A 20839-nucleotide genomic window follows, 5' to 3' on the forward strand; every position below is an offset into this window, starting at 1 on the left:
TTGGGTTGGGCTCAACCTGAGCCTGATTTTGGCTCGGGTTGGGTTGAGTTAGGGTTAGGGTTAGGGTTTAAAAAAGCCAACCTGATTTAATTTCAGGTTGGGTTTGGGTTGAGGCCTGGGCAATCCTACTCCTTCCCATCCCCTGATTTATTTTGATTTTATTGCGACCTGAACCCGACATGGCTTGACTGGATCCCAAACCCTATTCACCCACATTGGTATTTACTATAGGGAACTGTTTTCATCATGTGCTACAAGATCCCGGTCTTGATCCCACACGCATGCTACCCGACCCCAAATTTGCCTGCTACCATTGATCATAGAAGTAAATTGTTTCCATTGAGAACTCTACGATGGAAAAATGTGGGAGTAGTAGGTGTTTCCTAGACAGCTCTACTGGTGTAATGGGCTCGATTCATTTTCTGTATCCCTTCTTACCCTGTCATATAAAAGCGACTCTACCCCTACTTTCCCTGCCCTAAAAAAGCTAGGTAACCAAAGAGTCGGTTCCTCCATTATATTTGGTGTAAAATGAATGGCTTAAAAGGTTCTAAAAAGTGAAATGATATCAGCACAACCATGTATTGATATTTTCACTAATGCATCTGTTTCAGTATTTAAATAACTGTCAAAAGGTTATGGTTGTGCTGATATCATTTCCCTATAAAAAATAAGGGCAATGATATATTCACTCCCTTTTTTACTTGAGAGTTGAGACATGGTTCGAGTGTAAGAGCAGTCATAACTCATAAATACACTAGAGTGGACATGACTCCCCTCCTTTAATTCAGTCGGAAGTTTCTTAACTCAAGGGATTCCGACTGAACTTACGTGTGAAAAAACGAGGCTGGCTTAGATCTTTCTGTCGTAAATAGGCTTTACGGTGGGGACCGATAAATGAATAGTCTAGACCATCCAAATATGTGGGCCCAATACTATTAGGGCATGTTTGGTTGCCAGGAATTTGTTTTCATGATTAATCGTCGAGGAGAAGAGGCTGAGATCCCAAAAAATCAGGAATCCAAATCCTGGAAAGTCCAATCCACAATTACTAACACTTGCAAGTAATTTTAAGAAAATGAAACTCATGAATGTGGAAAAAATATTTCTTGAAAAAAAAAGAGTCAGCAAAATAACAGCCTCTTGATATGTGTTGGGGCGATCGTAAAACAATTGTGTCCCCATATCATTTTCCTCTGATATAATTTATAGAACTCTTCTCAAAATTACTCTTCAGAGTACCTGGATTCTCTAATGAAAAATTTCAGAAGCCATTTACACAAGGCAGTACATGGTGAAAAATGAAAAGGCCCCTATGAAAACCGTGGAAGATGATGAGAAGAAATACATATCCTTCCAAGAAGGATGACAAAGTGACTCCATTTTGTTATTTTTGAAACTCCAGATTCACTTCCACAAAGTGACTCCATTTTCCTCCAAAAAAGTTATATGCGCTAATGGAATGCAAAAAAAATCAAATAATGGCTACAGAAAATTTCTTTTTATTATCATGTTTTTATGTTCCATTCACTGGAAAAATGGTTCCTTTAGCAGCTTCACATACTTCACTCTTCATCACCCATTTGGAGAAGCCTCAGAACATGCTGATATTGAAATATTCAGTTGAAATTAAGCACAGAGAAAGGCTAAGCTGAGCTTTGGTTAAAGAATAGCCTTCTACTTGACACATGACATTAAAATCAAAACCTTCAATCAGATACATAACCATATGAATGATTGAATGTGTGTGTGTATTTAAACAAAAGAATATACAAACTCGAGTGACTTACAGACAAAACCTTTACATACATATAACTTGACTATAAAGAATTAAATAAATAAATCTACTGCCAATCAAAGGCAATAGCATTATTCATGGTCTCATCTCTGGAGGTTATAACCCTCCTCTTTACATCAATTGATGGTTGTTGAAGCAACGTCAAAGGTCACATGTGAGCTCTATATTCTTTCATCAAAGTAATCCTCACTTTGAACTGCGAGAAATAATTAAACTTCATCTGTTCACTCCAGGAGAATTTCCTTTCGTCGGAAGTGCCATTGACATCACCCGTAGTTTACTAGTTATCTCAGTGAATGACGGCCGGGCCCCAGGATCAGGTGACCAGCACTGTTCCATTAGCTTTCTCCACTCTGGATCACATCGATCTGGAATTGGTGGCCGAAGTGTGTTGTTTACAATTCCCCCTTCATAATTAACACACTATGTTACAATTGTAGTCTCAAACTTGTGTACATATTGATTTGTAACTAAATAATAAATAAATAATCCGAGCCTCGGCAAGGACAGATTCTAAAACAAAGTTCATTTCCTGTCAAAAATGGATCTTTCAAGCATTTTGCTAGTTTAGTGACTTTAGTCACCCCTCTTATGGTTCTTGAAGAAAGGCAACAAACTGAGGGAAATGTTCAACTCTAAACACCAATTAACTTTACCTCTTTCCATTTAACATCCGAAGTACCTAGGTAAGAATTGCGAACAAGTGAAAGATACCACTAGATAAGAATTGCTGGTGTGTCTGACAATATTGGGTATAGCAGTTAGTGTGTATACAAAAGATAATTGAGGGTCTTGCATCCAATATACAGATCCACATGCAGAGTGTTCTATGTATGTACTTGGCAGAATATTTTTGAATGCCGAGTAATAAATTTATAACAGATGTAACTTGGCACATATGTCTCTTGGTGTCAGAGAATTGTTGTAAATGTTGGACATTTGAGCGATGAAAAACTATACAAATAGACACATCTGTGCAGTTATATAGGAAGACATAAATAGCAAAAGTAAATAAAAATAAGTACGCACATATAGAAACACATTAGAGTTATATAAAAATAATTAAAAATATTGTGGATGAATGTTTTTTCCTTAAAAATACTTAATTGCTAGCGTAACAAACTTACCTATGATTGCACCACAATGCATATTGGCATAGGGTTCCTCCCCTGTGAGGATCTCCCACATTGCAATACCAAACGAGAAAACATCAACCTATTGAAACCCAAAGAACCTGTTAATTTCTTCCACAATATAACTAAAACACTTACACGCATTAATAAGCTTACCTTCTCGGAAACCCGGCTGCTGCTACCATTCAATAGCTCTGGTGCCATCCAAGGAAGGGTTCCTCTTACACCACCCGAAACCAGGGTATTGCGTTTAATTCTCGACAATCCAAAATCTCCAACCTGAGATGGCCAACTCATGATAATTTGACTCATTGATGAGATAAGCAGCTAATCAGGATGCGAACTTACATGGGTCTTCTTGAGTGCTAACCCAATAAGCTTCTGATGTTATTGAATTGGAATCAAGGATTGAATTTCGGTTTTGGCATCGGTTTCAGCCGAAATTAGGTTAAAAAAACAAATTTCATATTAAGTGTGGAAATTTTGGGAAAATGAACAATGTTCTTTGAGTGTAGGTCGTTGTGAATCCCCTCATATTGACAAGCAAATAGGTCATTGTTTCTGTATGAGATTGTGTTGTGTGCAACTCACCTTGCATATAGGTCGGTGTGAATCCCTCATATTAACAAGCAAATTGTCACATTTCAGATCAAAATGAACAATGTTCTTTGAGTGTAAGTATTCCATGCCAAAAGCCGCATCCATTGCAATGATAAGCCTTTTACGGCGATCAAGTGCCCTGCAAAAGCAACCTTGAGTCTTAGTGATTAAGTAAAATAAAAGAACAAAAAAGGAGGGAAAATGGAGGCAAACTTACCTATCCTTCCGTAATAAGACGTTCCTAAGTGACCCATTCACCATAAATTCAGTAACAGTTGCCAATGTTCCACCAGCCCCATCTGGAACCACCCCATAAAAAGCTAACACATTCGGATGGTGAAGTTTAGAGAGGATCTGTGCCTCCCTCCAAAAGTCTTTTGTCTACAGAGGCAAAAGAAGAATTGTATCCGTATATAGAGCAAATACACAGGGACTCACGCATAAATGCATACTTCAATTTAATCCATTATTCCAATTTTCCCAAGATTAAACAGGTGCATGTGTGTGTGATCAATGTTTGAAAACTCGGACACAAATAAGAACTCAGCCAAGATAAAAACTGAGTCAACTCAGGCGGGTCAATGACTGAAGCAGTCAAACTTTCAATAACTTAGGTGAGTAAGAATTTTTTGATCAGCTGGGTAGTGCAAATTGCAAAACCTAGAATTAGAAGATAGCTCAGCCAAGTTTAAAACCAAGTCGACCCGAGTGGGTGGATGATTTACTCAAGAAAATTTTAAACAGTGTGATATGATCAATGCCAAAAGGTTTTTCATGATAGATTGAAACCAACCACCATATTTAACATAGTACAAGGAAAGTATTTAAACCCAGAAGTCACTAGTTACTACTTACATAAGTTTCAAACCTTCATAAACTATATGTCCAGGATCGGTTGCTTTTTCTTAAAGAAGCAAATATTGTGATGCGATTGTTAGGAACATATCAAAGGTCACCCTGTTATAACTAAAGAAAACCAAAGTCAAACCAGGGAATCATATTTCCAGATCAATACCGGTTTATAGAATCAAGCCACATCTGCAACGCCAAAAAAGGTTGGCAAATGATTGCGCAGACAAATTGGCTAAAGAGGGGGTGGAGAATGAAAAAGTGATGGTTTTCATTACTTAGCAGGAGGAAGTTTCAGGGGAAGAAATGGAAGGCTAAATCTTACTGTCATTGGAAAGTGCCATAACAGTGAGGTTCGGGGTAATATTGTAATTTGGTGGTTTTGGCTGTTTAGTACTGCACTCGTGGGACGTCTTGTCCCCGAATGATGTAACACGTTTCAGTTAGAATAAATTGTTACCTTTCAAAAAAAATACCGGATGTGGAAGTTCTTTTTTCAGGGTAGATTGCAATCAATCGCTCGTTTTTAGAGTGTAAAGGGAATATATTGGAACCCATTTTTCACCACTTATCTAAATACTATATCATCGGAGACCATTATTCCGAATCCAGTTCTTTAGGAGGAAAAGAAAATGCTGCGATTGTTGGAAACACAACAAAGGACACACAAATATAACTAATGGAAAACCCAAAAATTCAATCCATAGAAAGATATTTCAGTGGTAATCATTTGTAGACGCACCAACCGCTCTTGCTCAGACGATCTCCCTGCAAAGCAGCTCTTTTTTATCCGCTTAATAGCAACATCTGTTCCTCGCCACTTTCCATGATAGACGGTTCCAAATGTTCCAGATCCTAACTCCCGTAGTTCTTCAAGATCAGCATTCTTTATGATCTGTTCATCAGCATCCAAAACACTCAGCTGGGGATAAAATGGAAATTTCTCTAATTGAAAAAAAAAAAAAAAAAAAAGAAGTTCTCATTGACTAGCAGGGTACAAGGCATTGCATATCAAACTATGCTTTTGACGATTGTAGAACCTCTCAGAAGCTAAAAAACTAGGAACCTGCAACAATATAATCAGGGATTTGCTAGCCACCTTTGCGGAAAGCCATTTCGCCCCATCCTTTGCATGTGATGACAGCCACGTCATTGAATAAGACAAAATCTGACACCGTCAACATATGTGGCTTTCATCACATGCAAAGGACCAGCGTGAAATGGCTTCCTGAGAAGGTGGTTAGCAAATCCCATATAATAATGTTGACATAGAAGTATAGCTAGCCTTAGCTATTAAAAAAAAAAGTATAGCAAGCCTCATCTTCTTCTTCTTTTTTCTGAAAAGATAAGGCTTGCTATATAATATTTGAAAAGATAGAAAAGATAAGGCTTGATATAGCAAGCCTTACCTGATCCACTAGGTGAAATAGGACTATATAATATTTCCAAAATACTATGGCACCTGTGCTGACGTTCGTATTTCTGGAATTTTATAATTTACGAAGAGTCATCATGCTAAAAGCTGTCTGTGATTACAATAAAAAGTTCTTATGCATAAAAATTTCCAGTCATGCTATGTCAGCTCTGAGTTCTTATTGTAGGAAAGCTAAGAGGATATGTTCCCTAGGTATTGGTACAAGTATGAGATAGAAATATCCAAGATACATTAAGAAAAATATAACTGGAAAGGCCAGAGTTTTTCAAAGATATCTCATTTTATATTCTTCATTGATTATTTTCACTATATTATTTGTTCGAGGAGGATATTAGCCTCTTCTTCAACATGTTTCAGAATGTAAAGTATTTAATTCACATTAGTCACTTATAAATGGATCATCTCATTCTCTTAAGTACTTTTTTCTATCTCTGACGTTCTCAGTAAAGGAGTGTCCTCATTCTCATCGGGACTATAGCTTCTCTTGAGGATTATGATAAATGGTGGCTAGCAATTAATCACCTAATATTGTGTACCTCCCACATAGAAATCCTCAAGTATTTTATCTAGACATAAGCCAGTGGGCAAAAGTTTTAGATCTTTAGCCCAATAAATACAAGTATGATCCATTTCCTTGATGGCTGGATTCTTAAAATTTTACAAAGCATGTTGGTGGTTCCTTTTTGAGTTGAAGGCATATCTAATTGTGTGAAATATCCAGTGTTTCAGAAGGCATACCAGGCTAGGCCTCAACTCCCCAAGGCACACATGCCTGTGAGACAAACGCATAAAGTACTAAGGTGTATACCTCAAAGCACCTCAGGTCTTAGGTGTAAGCCTCACAAGCATGTCTGAGATAAAACACAAACGAGCAAAAACCATCCCTTATTTTTTTAAAATTGTTTTGCCACTTCTTTTATTTTTGAATGGTATTGTTTTGTCACTTCTAACTTCAGATAAATCTTATAATTTGGTTAGGATGGTTATCTAAAGGCTATGTCACAAATATCGTTCTGAGGAATTTCTCGGAAAGGGAAAATCTTGGGATATATTAAAAACAAATATTTTTCGGGTTTATATCGGGAAAAAACAATAAAAATAAAATTATTTAAAAAATATATAAATATATAAAATTTAAGAAAAAATATATAATAAAATTATCGTAAAAATATCAGGATAATATCATGATATTGCGACATTTCATGATAAAAATAAAAATATCGTTATATTTTTTAAATCTCATGATTATTTTGAGATTTTGTTGTTTTATCAAAATGTCACGATAAAAATGCGATATTTTCAAAATATCGGAGATATTTGTGACATAGTATAAAGGCTATTTTATTAATCAAAACAACCTTGCATGACAAAAACAAGAATATTAATAATTTTCGGAATAATTTTTGGAGAAACACTATTTTTGTGATTACTCCACAACCATTTTAAACAAAATAGAAATCTGACACTTTCAGGTGATTTCTATCATCAGAGAATCTACCTTTTAGGTGTAGAATTTGTGGAGAATGAGCACATATTGCGAGGATAAGTACAAAAAGAAACCGGTTTTCTCATACTTATAACTTTTGACCTTCTGATTGTTTGGCGGGAGTGTATTTTTTAAAAAATTCCTCCCTAGTCTACGAACAAGACATGTAATCACACATTGATCAACGGTATTAGACTCTAATCAAATGGAGTGGAAGAAGAACAACACACTGTAGTGGTTTTGGTGCCATCCAAAGAGACCTTTAGACTATGGAGTCAAGTCCAAAATCTGCCAAAAAGGAGAACCACAAAGCAAAGCAAAACTCAAGATCCACTACAAGAACTATCTTGGATATATTTGCATTAAATTCCATTGAAGAAGAAACTTGAGCACAAGATCCACAGGATCCAACCTTTGCTCCTTTCTTGTAGGTGGCTAACACTTTTGAGCCTGCCACCCTTTTCGACTTTTAAGATATCATAGTACGCATTATATGACATCCAGGAAATATACAAATTGATAGAAGAATATACATTATATGGTACATAATATGTCAAAGGAAATGATGTCCACACTCCTGGTTTTGATAATAGTACCCCCTTGCACTCTACATTTCCATAATTTGCTCTTGAAGGTTGTTATAATTCCCTAAAATCTATCAACAGCCAATCAAAAAAGGGTTTAATAAAGTGGGGAGTTAATGTCAAAACAAGGGTGGGTGGATATTATTTCACTATTTTAATTCAGTAATGAAATATATATCCTACCCCCCCCCCCCCCGACACACACACACACAACACACATTTCCTCATATGCTTTATGAAGTGTACTGTGTATATAATAGTGAGCATACACATTTGTGCTTAAATATTATATACGTGTGTGGGACAAGAGATTTTAAAGAGCAGTCAAATTTTCATAATAGTAAACAAATTGTACAATAATAAGTAAATTAAACATATATAACTCCATTTTAAAAAAAAAAAAAACACATATAACTTTGATAGGATATCAGCCGGTCCATCATTGTAACTCTTTGCCCACTTGGAGAGCTTGGAGCAGTCCCCCACCCACACACAGGCACGCACACGCACCCACACACAGACCCACACCCACTCACGCGCGCACAAAAACACACACCAAAAGAGTTGAAGTTTTCTGTCATGCTACGCGTCTTGACAAGATAATCACAGTCGATTATCTCCATCCCAAACAGATCATTGTTAATCATTGTACTTTATGCCTTGCCGATGTTGTTTGTGGATCACCTTCTGTTTCACTGCAGATTCACGGGTGAAATTTGATACCTCCTACTTGGTCTTTTTGGAGTGGGTTGGCTTGTTCTTGGTCATATTGAAGACCATTTTCAGTTATGGGTTTTTACTTCATGGTCTTCTAGAGGTAGACCTCTCTGGAACATGGGAGTTTTCAAACGCACCACTAGAGGTTTGCGCAATACCCGAAAATCTTCTCTTTGGTAGTCAAGCAGGCAGCGAACCTTCCAATTTTGAGAGGTATTTCAGTGACGTCTTTGAACATGTCCTGGGAGGAGATTTGGTTGGGCAGATGCAGCAAGGAGTGTCATGTCCCCAGCTGGGACTCTCCATCTCATAGAATATTGAAGTTGAACTGATGGCTCAAGTCTCGGCAACCCAGCCCCAACTAGCATCAAGGGTCTTCTTAGAAGCACAAACAAAAATTATATGTGCCTGTTTGGGGCCTATTAGTGAGAAGGATTCCAAGAAAGCAGAGGTTTAGACGCTTCTTTGTGGTATCTGCCTTGTGGATCAGAAGCAGTTAAATGACATATCATTGAGGATGACTGTCTCAATGTTGTCAAATGGGTGACATACGGGGCCCTCTATCCTTGGAGATTCACGGATGCTATCGAGAAGATTCTCGATGGGATCGAGGGAAACAAAACCGAGATTCAACATATTTGGCAATCTACGGATAGTGGTGTAGATCTACTCAAGGTTTCAGGCTTCGGTTTCGGTATGTATTTCGGTTATGATGGAAATGGAAAAACATCGGTTTCGGATGAAAATTCTAATGAAAATCCTATAAAATTACGAAAAATTATGGAAACATATGCAAACGATGGACATTTAAGTTGAAACTTCAAGAAGTGATAGCATAAGCATAAATACACACTAAAAAACCATCACATAAGCAAAAAACCCACCCATGATGGTATTGAACACCTACTGACATTGTCACGCATGTTTGATAATTTAGTACAAATTTTATTGTAATATGTAGTAAATGGTAATTTAGTACATATTACATTTCACATAAAATTCATATAAATTTTTATAAATACATACGCCACATTTCACATGCAATTCATATAAATATAATCATATAACATATACGGCTACAATATACCACTAATACACTTACGATTTTAGTTTCAGTATGCGTTTTGATTTCGGTATGCGTTTCAATGGGGGTGGAAACGGAAATATTTCAGTCATTTCATGTTGATTTTAGTGAGAGTTTAAGAATATGGATCTACTTGCTGGTTCAGGAATTGACAGAGAGTCAATTTTTAAGTTTGATCACCTCCATTGCTAAGGATCTTATTACTATTGCTGTATTGCTACTTATTCATTGTGTTTCCTTTCTTTGCTTTCTCTTTTCTTCTCTTTTTGTTTTTGTTTTGGTGTATCTTGATCATCTCGGTCATTGGGCTTTTGCCCTTTTTTGTTAATAATCTTCACCATTCAAAAAACATATTTAACTTTGATATTACATACATTTGTGGACCCCGATCCCGAGGACGAATGGGCGAGGGACACGAGATCCCACGCCGATCCTCTAAGATCTCCACAATGTGAAGGAGAGCTCTACCAAGGAACTCTCGAAATGGTGCCACTCACATCATGGGTGGCGATATAAATGAGATACCTCTCGATTCAAGGACCAGCCCGGAACCAAGATGTACCTATAACAAAGAAGAGTCGCCATCCAAGGAAGTAGGCCCTGGATCCCATGAAATACTCTGTTGCAACGGATAACCAGAGATACAAAAGTCCGTGCCTGATGACGAATGGGGAAGGTATTAAGCGCCCCCAATTCGCCCAAGTGCAAGCACCTGGTCTCTTATGCCATTTTCAATTAATTTTGAAGAGTTTTTGGGCTAAAATCATGTGAAATGGGAACAAGTATCCCCGAGCAAACGTCTATCTAAGCATGTATGACCCGGGGATGGGCAAAAGAAAATAAACATCAAAATCCTAACTCACCGCATCTAATCCTAACCCATCACATCTAGGAAAGCAATAACATCCGCATGCACAGCTACAGCTAAGCAAGTAATAGCAGATATGATAAGCAGAAAAGCAGTAAATATCTAGCTAAGCATGTGAAACTAAACGCACAAGGAATAAGCAAGCTGAAAGTAAACACACAAGGAACCAAATACAAACACACGATAAACTAAAAGATGTAAGGAAAGAAAGGAATCAGAAAATAGACGGTATGCGCAAACACAAAATGCCAGGGAAAAGAAAATGGGACATACGATAGACTCAGGGAGCGATTCTAAAGGAATCAAGCTCAGTGATCCTGATCCGCTAAAGATCGGACAAGTCTCGCGATCGTCATAGCCTATCGTTGGGCTCAGCGAGGACAATCCCTGTAAAGGGGCCACGCTACGTCGTCGCCCATCCCAAAACCCGATAAAACGTCGAAAAACCGATAAAACCGGCAAACCACGATCAAAATCGGAAATGAAATGAAAGGAAGGCTCTGAGTGACCTGGCAATCACCATCCTTGCCCATTTTGATTTTTGTTGTGAAAGGTTTGAAAGGTTTTTGGATGTTTGAATGATTTTTTGAGGGGTTTAAATGATTTTATTGAAATGTTTGACTGAACTTGGGATGACGATCCCAAGCTGCCTACGTACCCTGTAGAAAGGGATCAAGCCAACGTAGTTCGACTGCTTTTCGAAGTACGCTTTGAGTATTTTGTGATGTTTTTTGGATTTTTATTATTTGATTTTTATGTATTTTTATCCCTTTTGATCGAAAGGGGGTTTTGGCTCAAGAGGTTGCCGTCCGTCATCGCCTAAACCCGACGAGAGTGTTCCTGTAATCAAGGGAATCCTGAAGCTCGAAAAGGATCCCGAGGAACCTAAGGAGAATGACTCTGAATGAAAAAGAAACCCAAGAGAATGTCCCTATAGTCGAAAGGATCTCGAAGCTTGAGTAGGATCCCTAGGAACATGAGGAGAATAGTCCCGAAAATAAAGGAAAACCCCTCAAACCCTGTGAAGACCCTAAGATAGGGAAAATGATGGGAAGGGCGAGGGGTTGGCTCGAGAAAAATTCCGTCATCGCCCGATATGGTTCCCAATTGGAAAAGAAATTGAAATCATGATTCAAAATAGAATTCGAAAGAGAAGGACAGAGACATTAAGGCCCAACGGAAAGGAGATTTAACAAGGTAAGAAATGAAGCAACCAAAGAAGAAGCTGAACAAATTACCTTTGATGACGAACGAGAATTCCGCGCTAGAATCGTCCTTGTATCTTCTTCGTTTTACAAGATTCCGAATAGCCGGAGCTGCGAAGTCACCTTCTCTTCTTCCTAAATGGCGTTCTCTAGCAATTCTTCTTTGCTCCTTTTCTCTGAAATTCGAAATCCTCACAGCCACTGATTTGTCTTCTTTAATTGCAAGGCCGACGGATTTCGGGAAATACGAGCTCTTCTTCTTCTTCTTTCAATTCAAACCCAAACAGACAAGAGGGATAGAGATCGATCGGGTCTAGGTTGTAATGGGTTTAGAGGTAGGATTTGGGGTCTAAGACTTACATGGATAGTAGCTGAGGAATTGAGGGATTAGCAAAAAGGGTTTCTACAGAGGATCAAATGGTCGAAATGAAGTGGGTTTTGGTTGGAGAAAACAAGGTCTGATGGTATATGGTGGTGGTTATGATGGTGATATAAAAGGAAATGGGTTCTATGGAGATGGTGGCTCAGTGGAGGAGATATTAGTCGGCAAGAACAAGGTTGGGGAAAACGACCCCAAACCTCTCTCTCTCTCTCTCTCTCTCTGTTTTTCTCTCTGCTTTTTTCCTTTTTTTCTTTCTCTATTGTTGTGGCTGAGGCAGAGGAGGGAAGAAAATGGGAATGGGTGGAAGTGAAATGGGTTTGGGTGGCCGGTTGGCGCGAAGATGGTTAGTCGGCCGGAGATGGGTATGGTGGAGGGATGGGAGAATGGCGGTAATGGAGGGGTTTGAAGGTGGGTTTGGAGATGGGTTTTCGAAGTGGGTTTGGAGATGGGTTTTCGAAATGGGTTTGGAGATGGGTTTTCGAAGTGGGTTTGGAGATGGGTTTTCGAAATGGGTTTGGGGTGGAAATGGGTTTCGGTTTTGGAGGTGGTGGTTGCTGTTGGTGGAGGTGGAGGTGGAGGTGGAGAGAGAGGGTATATGGGTTTGTGAAGGGTGGTGGTGGAGGTGGTTCGGTGGAGGTTGGCCGTCGGTGGAGGTGGCGGTAGAGAAACAGCAGAGGTGGCCGGCTGATGTGGGTTTGGGTGGCCAGATTCGAGGGTTTCCGAGGTAATGGATGATGGTAATGGTGGTTATGGTGGCTGCTAAGATGGTGAGAGTGGAGAAGGAGGTTGGAGGTCGGCCGGATTCCGGTGGAGTGGGATCGGAGAAGATGGGTTTTTAAAAAAAAAATGTAATGGGTGTGGTTCGGTGGTTGATGGTGGAAGAGGGTAGTAGGAAGAGATGGGGTTGATGGCGGCTTGGATTTTTGCCGGATTCCGGCTAGGATGGCCGGGGAAGACGGTGGTTGGAGGTTGAAGAAGGGTGGAAGAGGGTTTGTAAATAAAATAAAAAAAGAAAAATGGGTTGTGGAGGAGGATGGTCGTCGGTGGAGGTGGCAATGGTGGCAGCAAACCCTCCCTCTGCTTTCCTTGCTCTCTTGATTTCTTTCTTCTCCACTCTCTCTCTGCTTTTTTGCCTTTCTATCTCCCTCTGCTCTGTGTGTTGTTCTTCTCCTCTGTTTTTTTTCTTTTTTTTTTCTTTGCTTTTCTCCTCCTTTTGCAACCGAGAGGCCTCCCCTCAAAACCCTCATTCGATTGCTTGTAGGACAAGCAAAGTAATAAATTTACCCCCCCACCTTACTCTCTAGACAGACCCATCTAGTATATCATGACTACTCTTTTTTTAACTACGAGGGGTGGTCTGGGTAAAAAATGGGGGGGGGGGGGTAACATTTAGCTCTTATTTGTTTACTGCCCATGGGGTTGGTATTAGCACACCCATATTGGATATTTCACCTCCCCCCTGCTTGATTTTGAGATATAAAAAAAATGATTAGAGTGCAACTTGGGTTAAATTTTCTCAGAGTCGGGTTGGGCTATTAACTTAGGATCATGTCGGGTTCGGATTTTTTTGTAAACTTTAAATTTGGTTCCGGACCTTAGGTTTCGGGAACTTGAGACTTGATTCGGGAAGACAGTGAATTCGGCTTCGGGACTCGAAATTTGGGATTTATTCAATTTTTGGAGAATTTGGGTCAGGTCAAAATGGGGTGTCTACAACATTATTCGTAATATATTGAATAAATTTATTAAAAAGTTTGATCAAGTCAACCCAAGTGTGAGCCGAGATGGAACTCAACTCAGTTTCCAATCTCAATGAAAAAAATCAATGTGGCAGCATGGACAGAAGTCACTGAACTGCCAACTATATAAACTTGGAAACACTACGATAAACCATTCATGTACGAACTTCCTACCTGATGGATTTAATGAATACTTTCAGTACATGATTCTTGTTTGCAAGTTCAATTTGTTGAAGAGAAATGACAAACACTGGTCATGCAACATTCCCTCACTTGGTATCATCGATGCAATGTTTCAACAAACAGTGGTACGAGATGAAATCAATTTGGAGATTTCAAATGCTCAACAGTTTTGGACATGCAAATTACTTAAAGAAAGATTAGAGCTCCACATTGGCTCCCATAAAAATGAGTGAAATTAGCAAATTTACATTGTTCATAAAATGTTGAATTCATAAGCCGGAGTAAGTACACAAATCAATTCAGCACAAACTATTTCAACTCTTAAACCATTAGACACTACAAACATGACTGTGACAGTTTGGAATGTGTGATCAGAAAGAAAATGCTGAAATCAAACTGTATTACACAAGGTATCTCCATATCAAAATTCTATAAGACCACTGTAACATATAAATGTCTAACCTGCAAGCCATAGATTCCAGCTTCCATTTCAGCTATTGCAGCATCACTGATAGATTCATCCTCATCCCTGTCATCAGTCTTAACATCCTAGAACAAAGGACAATAACTCAAATCGATCAGAATAAACATGGCTTATAAAAGAAGGGATTTGCTAGCGTCCATCGCAGAAGGCATTTCGCAGATGGTCTGTTGCATGTGAGCGCAGCCCCGTCATGAATGAAGACAAAATCTGTTGAAAAGTGAGCCTGTGCGGCTGCTCTTACATGCAACAGACCATCCGCGAAATGCCTTCTGTGATGGACGCTAGCAAATCCCATAAAAGAAACTGCTCTGAATCAAGGATTGAAATTTTGGTTTCGGTGTCGGTTTCGGCCACAACCGAAACGTTCGGTTTTGGCCAAAATTTGGTAAAAAAAAACGGCATTTCCGAATTTTTTTCTGGAATTTCGGAAAAAAATGGAAATTTTGAAAAAAAAAAAAAAAATCAATTTGGCCGAAATTTCAGAAAAACGAAATTTCGGATGAAATCTAGACCGACACCGAATTAATGTACTTTTGGTGTCAGCCCACACCGAAACCGACACATTTTGGCCGAAATTTCGGATTTCAGCCGAAATTTAAAACCATGCTCTGAATCAAATACCTACAAGAATTACCTCTGACTCTGACTCTGCAGGAGTGCTTTCTGCATCTTCTTCTGATGGGATGTCGTGAACCTGCACATCCTCAATTGTCTCATTTCGCACATGGGGAATGACGGGCGATAAAGAGCCGAAGCCTGGAGGCAAAGTATCAGTTACATCTTCAACAATTACCACTGATTCCAGCTGAATTTGCTCATTAGAACTACGCCCGGGCTGTGCTTGGACTATGATAGCATCTTCCCCCTTCAAGGGTTGATAATGGCATCCCCTCATATCCACCTCTTCGCCCATTGGACAAGGACAATTCATAGGGTCCTGATAAGCGAGAGAATTTTCTCTCCTTAAAGCTTCATCCATAACCATATTCCGAAATAAGGACAAAGTTGTGTGGTTATCAGTATGCGAGTTTAAACCGAGATCAGTGTCATTCTCAGTAGCAATCGGGGACAAATTTACAGACCTTACAACTTTTGTTTCTTGGCTAGCTTTCGTATTCTGGGATTCAACAGATTGCAACTTAGGAGATACAAAAGAAATTAGGTCATTGGGCAAGCCGCTAAGTAGATCACTTGAAAGAATTTCATCATCATACTGTCTTTTGGAATAGAGATCAGGAAATGTATCGAGGCCTATAAGTTTAGAAGAATTATTGAGCAATGGAAAAGGAGGCATGGATGTGATGCCATTGCTATCATCCCTTCTGAAATATCCGTTTAACGGCTTGGATGTACTGCACTGCTGATTCTCGGTAGCTCTTTGACCCGTGAAAGAAAGTTCAGATGTGGTTTTGTCCTTTTGAGATCCTAGGGAGTGTTCTTGACGAATTTCTGGACAAACTTCCGAAGCATTGGATGAAGATACAGGAGCCATGTTATTTGATACTTTTAATTCTTGTGAAGAAACATGAATGCTACACATACCAGTGAGCTGGTTGTCGATGCCAGGAAATTCAATCTGATAGGTGGCAGTTACAGGATCTCTAATAAAAATATCACTGTCACGATGGTTCTCATCCTGATTCCAAAGAACACCTTTCTCATTTATTTGTGTCAACTTTTCACAATTCAATTCAGAGTTCTCATAACAATTGGGATTTTCTTTTGAAAAGTCTAAGGGGGCTATGGTTCCTTCTTGCAAACAGTAAACAGACCTCTCACAATGTTCCTGCAGCATCGAATCGGAAAGCGCGTGTAGCATCCCATGGTGAGAACCAATTGAATCATTTGATGCTGACAAACCTAGCGACTCTTCCGGCTGCCTTTGGAACTTTTCGGAATGAAATGCCCTTTCATTAATCAAAGGCTTTTCCCAGGTGGAATACCCATCCAAGTCACTCCTAACACGATGAAATGTTGGACGAGCAAAATCTCTGCTGGGTGTGCGCTGATGAAAATGCACCCCTCGGGGTTTTACTGGTTGATCACCATCCCTGTGTTTGTTGGGATCACGCTTTGACATCTCCCCATGAAAATGATAGGTGGTATCTGTGAAGAAAGATTTCTCAGGTTGTTGGTCTAAGAGAGAGGGGGTGGTGTTATCATTACCTCCATAGCCGAAATGATCCTCATACGAGTGCTTTTGAGTATTTCTAGAATCTTTTCGCCGAGGTGACACAGAAGAAAAAGGAGGTGAGTGGGTGGGTGACATGGCGGCATTTTGGGGTGCCATAAATAACTGAGCAGCAGAGGGACGAGAATCTCTGTGAAAACTTGGAGACCCATCTGAGTAATGCCCCAATTGGCTTGCTAAGTTGTGCCCATTCGAGCTTTTCTGGGTACTGGGCGCAACTATGCCATTAACAGCAACAACATAATGATATTCAGAATTGCCCTGCCTGCCTATTGAATCGAAAGAACAGTTTTCAGATTCACTTGAAGAGATAAGGAAAATCCGAAGTCTTTGAGGGCCATCAACCTTTTCAAGCCCGTTGTATTCCTCTACCATATTCTGAAGATCCTCATCTGATGACACAGATATGAGGGCATCGAGATCCTCTCCAGGGAGCTGATACTTGATCATATGTGGTTGGTTGCAAATACCTAATGTTTTCTGCATAAGCTCTTCCCAAGAAAGGATTTTCCTAATGCTGATAATCCGTGTTTCACCACCCACATATCTTAGTTTTCCATCACTCGGTCTGGGCAAGATTCGTCCCCCAAAGCTGCAGAGAAACTTCATCTTTTGATAACTATCCAATGCTCCCGATCTACAATGGGGGTACCCACGAGAGAACTCTGAAAGAGAATCACTGGAATGAGTTTCCCGCATTGGAACCTCTTGATCCCAATTAATTTCCCCCAAAGATTTACTGGGTACATGTCTACGGGTCTCCTTGTGAACATTGCTTGCTTTATTAGAACAACCCTTATCCTCAACCTTTCCCGTTCCTAAAGCAAAATTTGTAACATCAGAACTACATTCAGACTCCGTTCTCGTAAGCCCGAGAATGGCACTGAGATTCTCATAGCCCACGTGGTTCTGATTGAAATTTAACCCCCCTCTTATTGCATAATCCTGATCAATATCAGGTCTCCCGAAAGCTCTCCTTGGAGTAAAACGATCATGAAGAAACTCCAACGAAAATTCCTCACCCGTCTGCATAGAGACATTATTCGAAGGCCCAGGTACGTCACTTGCCATGCTTTGAAGAAAATTGTTTCTATTTAGCTGTGGACAAACATTGTTTGGATCCTTGAACCCTTCTTTTCTATTCATCCCTCAGTTCTCCAAATGATTATGCTGCCAATTCTACACATGCATTTAACACTCCCATAATTATTAGATAAACTCACCAAATGTACTTTCAAAGGCACACCTAAGCTCGCCGAGGTTTCAGCTTCAGACACTATTTCCCACCCAACTAACAGCATCATATGATTCAAACGACATGGTAAGGGCGATTAGTTAAATGGGTCGTCTAAGAGAATTGTGAAGCTTAAACTTTTTGTTCATGATCATTGACCAGAAAGGGGTAGAATCAACAAAACATCGAGATCGCATAGTGCGACCAAATCTAATGAATGATCAGTCATTTTATTTGTACAGTTCTCAAGAAAACCCACAGAAATGGTACCCAAAAGGAACCCTAGAGACCATATGATCCCCCAAAATTCACACAATGGGTGAAATTTTCTTAAGGCTAAAATTGAGACTATCAATAATTGATAAACAGAGGACCAATCCAATGCATCAGTGCAAAATCGATTTTTTTTTTTTTTGAATGGTCCAGAGCAAAATCGATTATGCAAATCAAATCGAATCCATCCACAATTCTTTCAATCCTAATTAAAAAAAAAACTTGCAATCAACGAGACGAGTTCAAAAGAAAATAGGGATTTTTGTTTCAGAAATGGAATTCTAGGGTTTAATCGAAATCAAACTTTATAGTGATAGAATAATCAAATTTCAAAAGGGGAAATAAAGAGAAAATCAGAGGCAAGTACCTGTCCCTCTCGATTACTAGAGAAAGAGATTAGATTTTCAGGATCGAATTCGAGGATGCCAAAAGGGGGATTTTCGATTTGGATTAGGGTTTTGAGTTTTTTTTTTTTTGTTCTTGTTACCCGTCGTTTACGCCTTGAATTTCAACCTGGCGTGTCAGAGAGCGACATCCTTGAGAAAAGGGCGGCATTAACAAATGAGAGTCCTAACAGAAACTACAAAATTTTACCCCCCACCATTCTCCCCTCTCACCTTTTTTTTTCCCGCTTTTTGTCTCCCTTTTTTGTCGTTATTTCGTCTTCTTCACAAGATCCATTCTGAATCGGACAGTCCATCGGAGGGTCTTAGATCGTACTTAACAGTTAACATCCTACACAATTAGGACCAGGGTTGTCATCGGATCCGCTTGGGATCACATTCTCCTATGGCTATCTCATGATCACAGGACCCATTCCTTGTTATGAGTGGGTCCCTTCCTAGGTCTGGGACTGGGTGGGGACCAAGTTGACAATCCATTCTGAATCGGGCTGTTTAGAGTGTTCCAGATTGTATTTTCATTGTTCACAGTTAGGGCTTAGGGTTAGGGGAATGAAGGAAATACTCATCAAGAATAGACATAAATAAGGGAAGATATGAAGGGATTTTTCATACGTTGCATGCTTTATTGGATCTAGGACGATCCATCGGATTTTGTGGCTACACCATGGTCACGATCCGTGATAATTTTAGGCCTTAGGAAATGAATCCAATGGACACCGTTCGAATCTCACTAGTGTGTTCAAATAATGTCCTTAACATTTCGGATCGTTTGGGTCCATTGACACCCATACTTATTTTGGTAGGAACATTAGATGGCTAGTAGTAGTGGGGCCGCACCAATCGATACTGGTGTAACGACAATGGTGCAGTAGTCATTCGGAGAGCAGAGAGAGAAGAGAGAAAGACTAAGGGCCCGTTTGGATATCAATATTTTAATATCTTGGATTTCCTCAAAATCTTGATCCTAGATGGGAGACGAGAAAAGAAGGAGATTGTCCGATGTTTTCTGATTTCTCAACCCTTTCTTTATCGAGCGAGAGAGTAGGAGATCGTCCTGTGTTTCCAGTTTTAGAAATCCCAGGATGGGGGAGAGATTTCTAAAACTTGGATTTCTTGACATCCAGGATAATGGATTGTAAAATCCATAATTTTACACTGCTTTCAAACTAAAACCTGGATTTTAAAATCTACATATCCAAACAGCCCCTAAAGATAAAGCAGATGGCCTAGAAAAAATGAAGTATATTAGGGGGCCACATGTAGACTCCACTCGGACTGCCATGCAACTTCCATATGTAAGCTATATTGATACTCTTATACGACCCTTGTAAATGGGTCATACTTTTACTCTTATGTGGGCTCATAAGTAGGCCCTACTTACTCTTATATAAGCTCAAAAGTAAGATCCACTCCCCAAAAGATAAGTTTCTTTTTCCCAAATGGATAATTCACTTTACACCTCATAGAAGATTAGCAACTCTTTTTACTTTACACTTTGCAACTCTCTACAAACGGCGTAAATTACTCACATCCTCATCATGTTGTGGCTACTATAAAAAAGAGACCTATTCTCTTGTTGTTTCAGATGGCTCCATTGCCTCCTTTGTCTTGCTCAATCCTTGCTTGAAGTCATGGGAGTTTCTTCTCAGTTGATTATTCCTATTTCTTCTAGCTTTCTTTTACTTCTTTTTGATATATCTTTTCTAGCTTGGCGCCGATTCAGGCCCCCGTGTATCTCTGTTTTATATTTATTTTAATGAATCTCTGGTCGGGGTCCGCCTAACCCCAGCTTACCGATCAAAAAAAATAAAAAATACATTGCCTTGAAATGATATTACTCCGATGCGATATTCACCTCTTATATTGTCATCTCGATAGTTAATAGCTTTTCCCCCATAGGATATTACACTGATAATTAAATCTTTTTATCCTACTCTTTACTCTAACAGGACATTAACCTGATAGGTAACTCATTTTGCCTTGATACATGACTCTCTTTACCCATGGTAGAATAATACCTCGGTAAGTAACTATTTTTACCCCAGTCTTTACACTAATAACATATTGAACAGATGTTATCATGTAAACACCTCATTTTGTCTCGCCTTAGCTGACACTAGCCTACTTGCACCGATGCTCCAATGATGAAGAATTTTGTAACCTTAGCATTGATGTGTCTACCTTAGTAAA

General features: G+C 39.3%; 1 protein-coding gene across 3 annotated transcripts; it reads right to left on the reverse strand.

The window, feature by feature from the left end:
- Positions 1-1670: 1670 nt before the first annotated feature.
- LOC143892072 (RAF-like serine/threonine-protein kinase 20) lies at positions 1671-18894 on the reverse strand. Of its 3 annotated transcripts, none has more exons than XM_077396544.1 (9): positions 18613-18894; positions 15182-17917; positions 14526-14612; positions 5123-5275; positions 3749-3912; positions 3523-3670; positions 3088-3210; positions 2926-3013; positions 1671-2205 (listed from the first exon to the last, which is right to left on the reverse strand). In XM_077396544.1, the coding sequence occupies exons 2-9, from the start codon at positions 17882-17884 to the stop codon at positions 2015-2017; spliced, it is 3657 nt and encodes a 1218-aa protein (XP_077252659.1). In that variant the 5' UTR covers positions 17885-17917; positions 18613-18894; the 3' UTR covers positions 1671-2014. The 3 variants fall into 3 exon arrangements, with proteins under 3 accessions (XP_077252659.1, XP_077252658.1, XP_077252657.1); XM_077396543.1 differs by having other exon boundaries at positions 15182-18029; XM_077396542.1 differs by having other exon boundaries at positions 15182-18894.
- Between the last annotated feature and the right edge of the window lie 1945 nt (positions 18895-20839).

The sequence above is a fragment of the Tasmannia lanceolata genome, unplaced genomic scaffold, assembly GCF_043159265.1.
Source record: "Tasmannia lanceolata isolate RefF3 unplaced genomic scaffold, GAP_Taslan_0.1 ptg000015l, whole genome shotgun sequence".
NCBI classification, from domain to species: domain Eukaryota; kingdom Viridiplantae; phylum Streptophyta; class Magnoliopsida; order Canellales; family Winteraceae; genus Tasmannia; species Tasmannia lanceolata.

Excerpts from the sequence above, each read along its gene's own strand:
- LOC143892072 (XM_077396544.1), bottom strand. The coding sequence starts at position 17,884 with ATGAATAGAAAAGAAGGGTTCAAGGATCCAAACAATGTTTGTCCACAG. Across the intron at positions 14,613-15,181 it reads CTGCAGAGTCAGAGTCAGAG|GATGTTAAGACTGATGACAG; the intron begins GTAATTCTTGTA and ends CCTTTGTTCTAG. Across the intron at positions 3,913-5,122 it reads CGTCTGAGCAAGAGCGGTTG|ACAAAAGACTTTTGGAGGGA; the intron begins GTGCGTCTACAA and ends TTGCCTCTGTAG.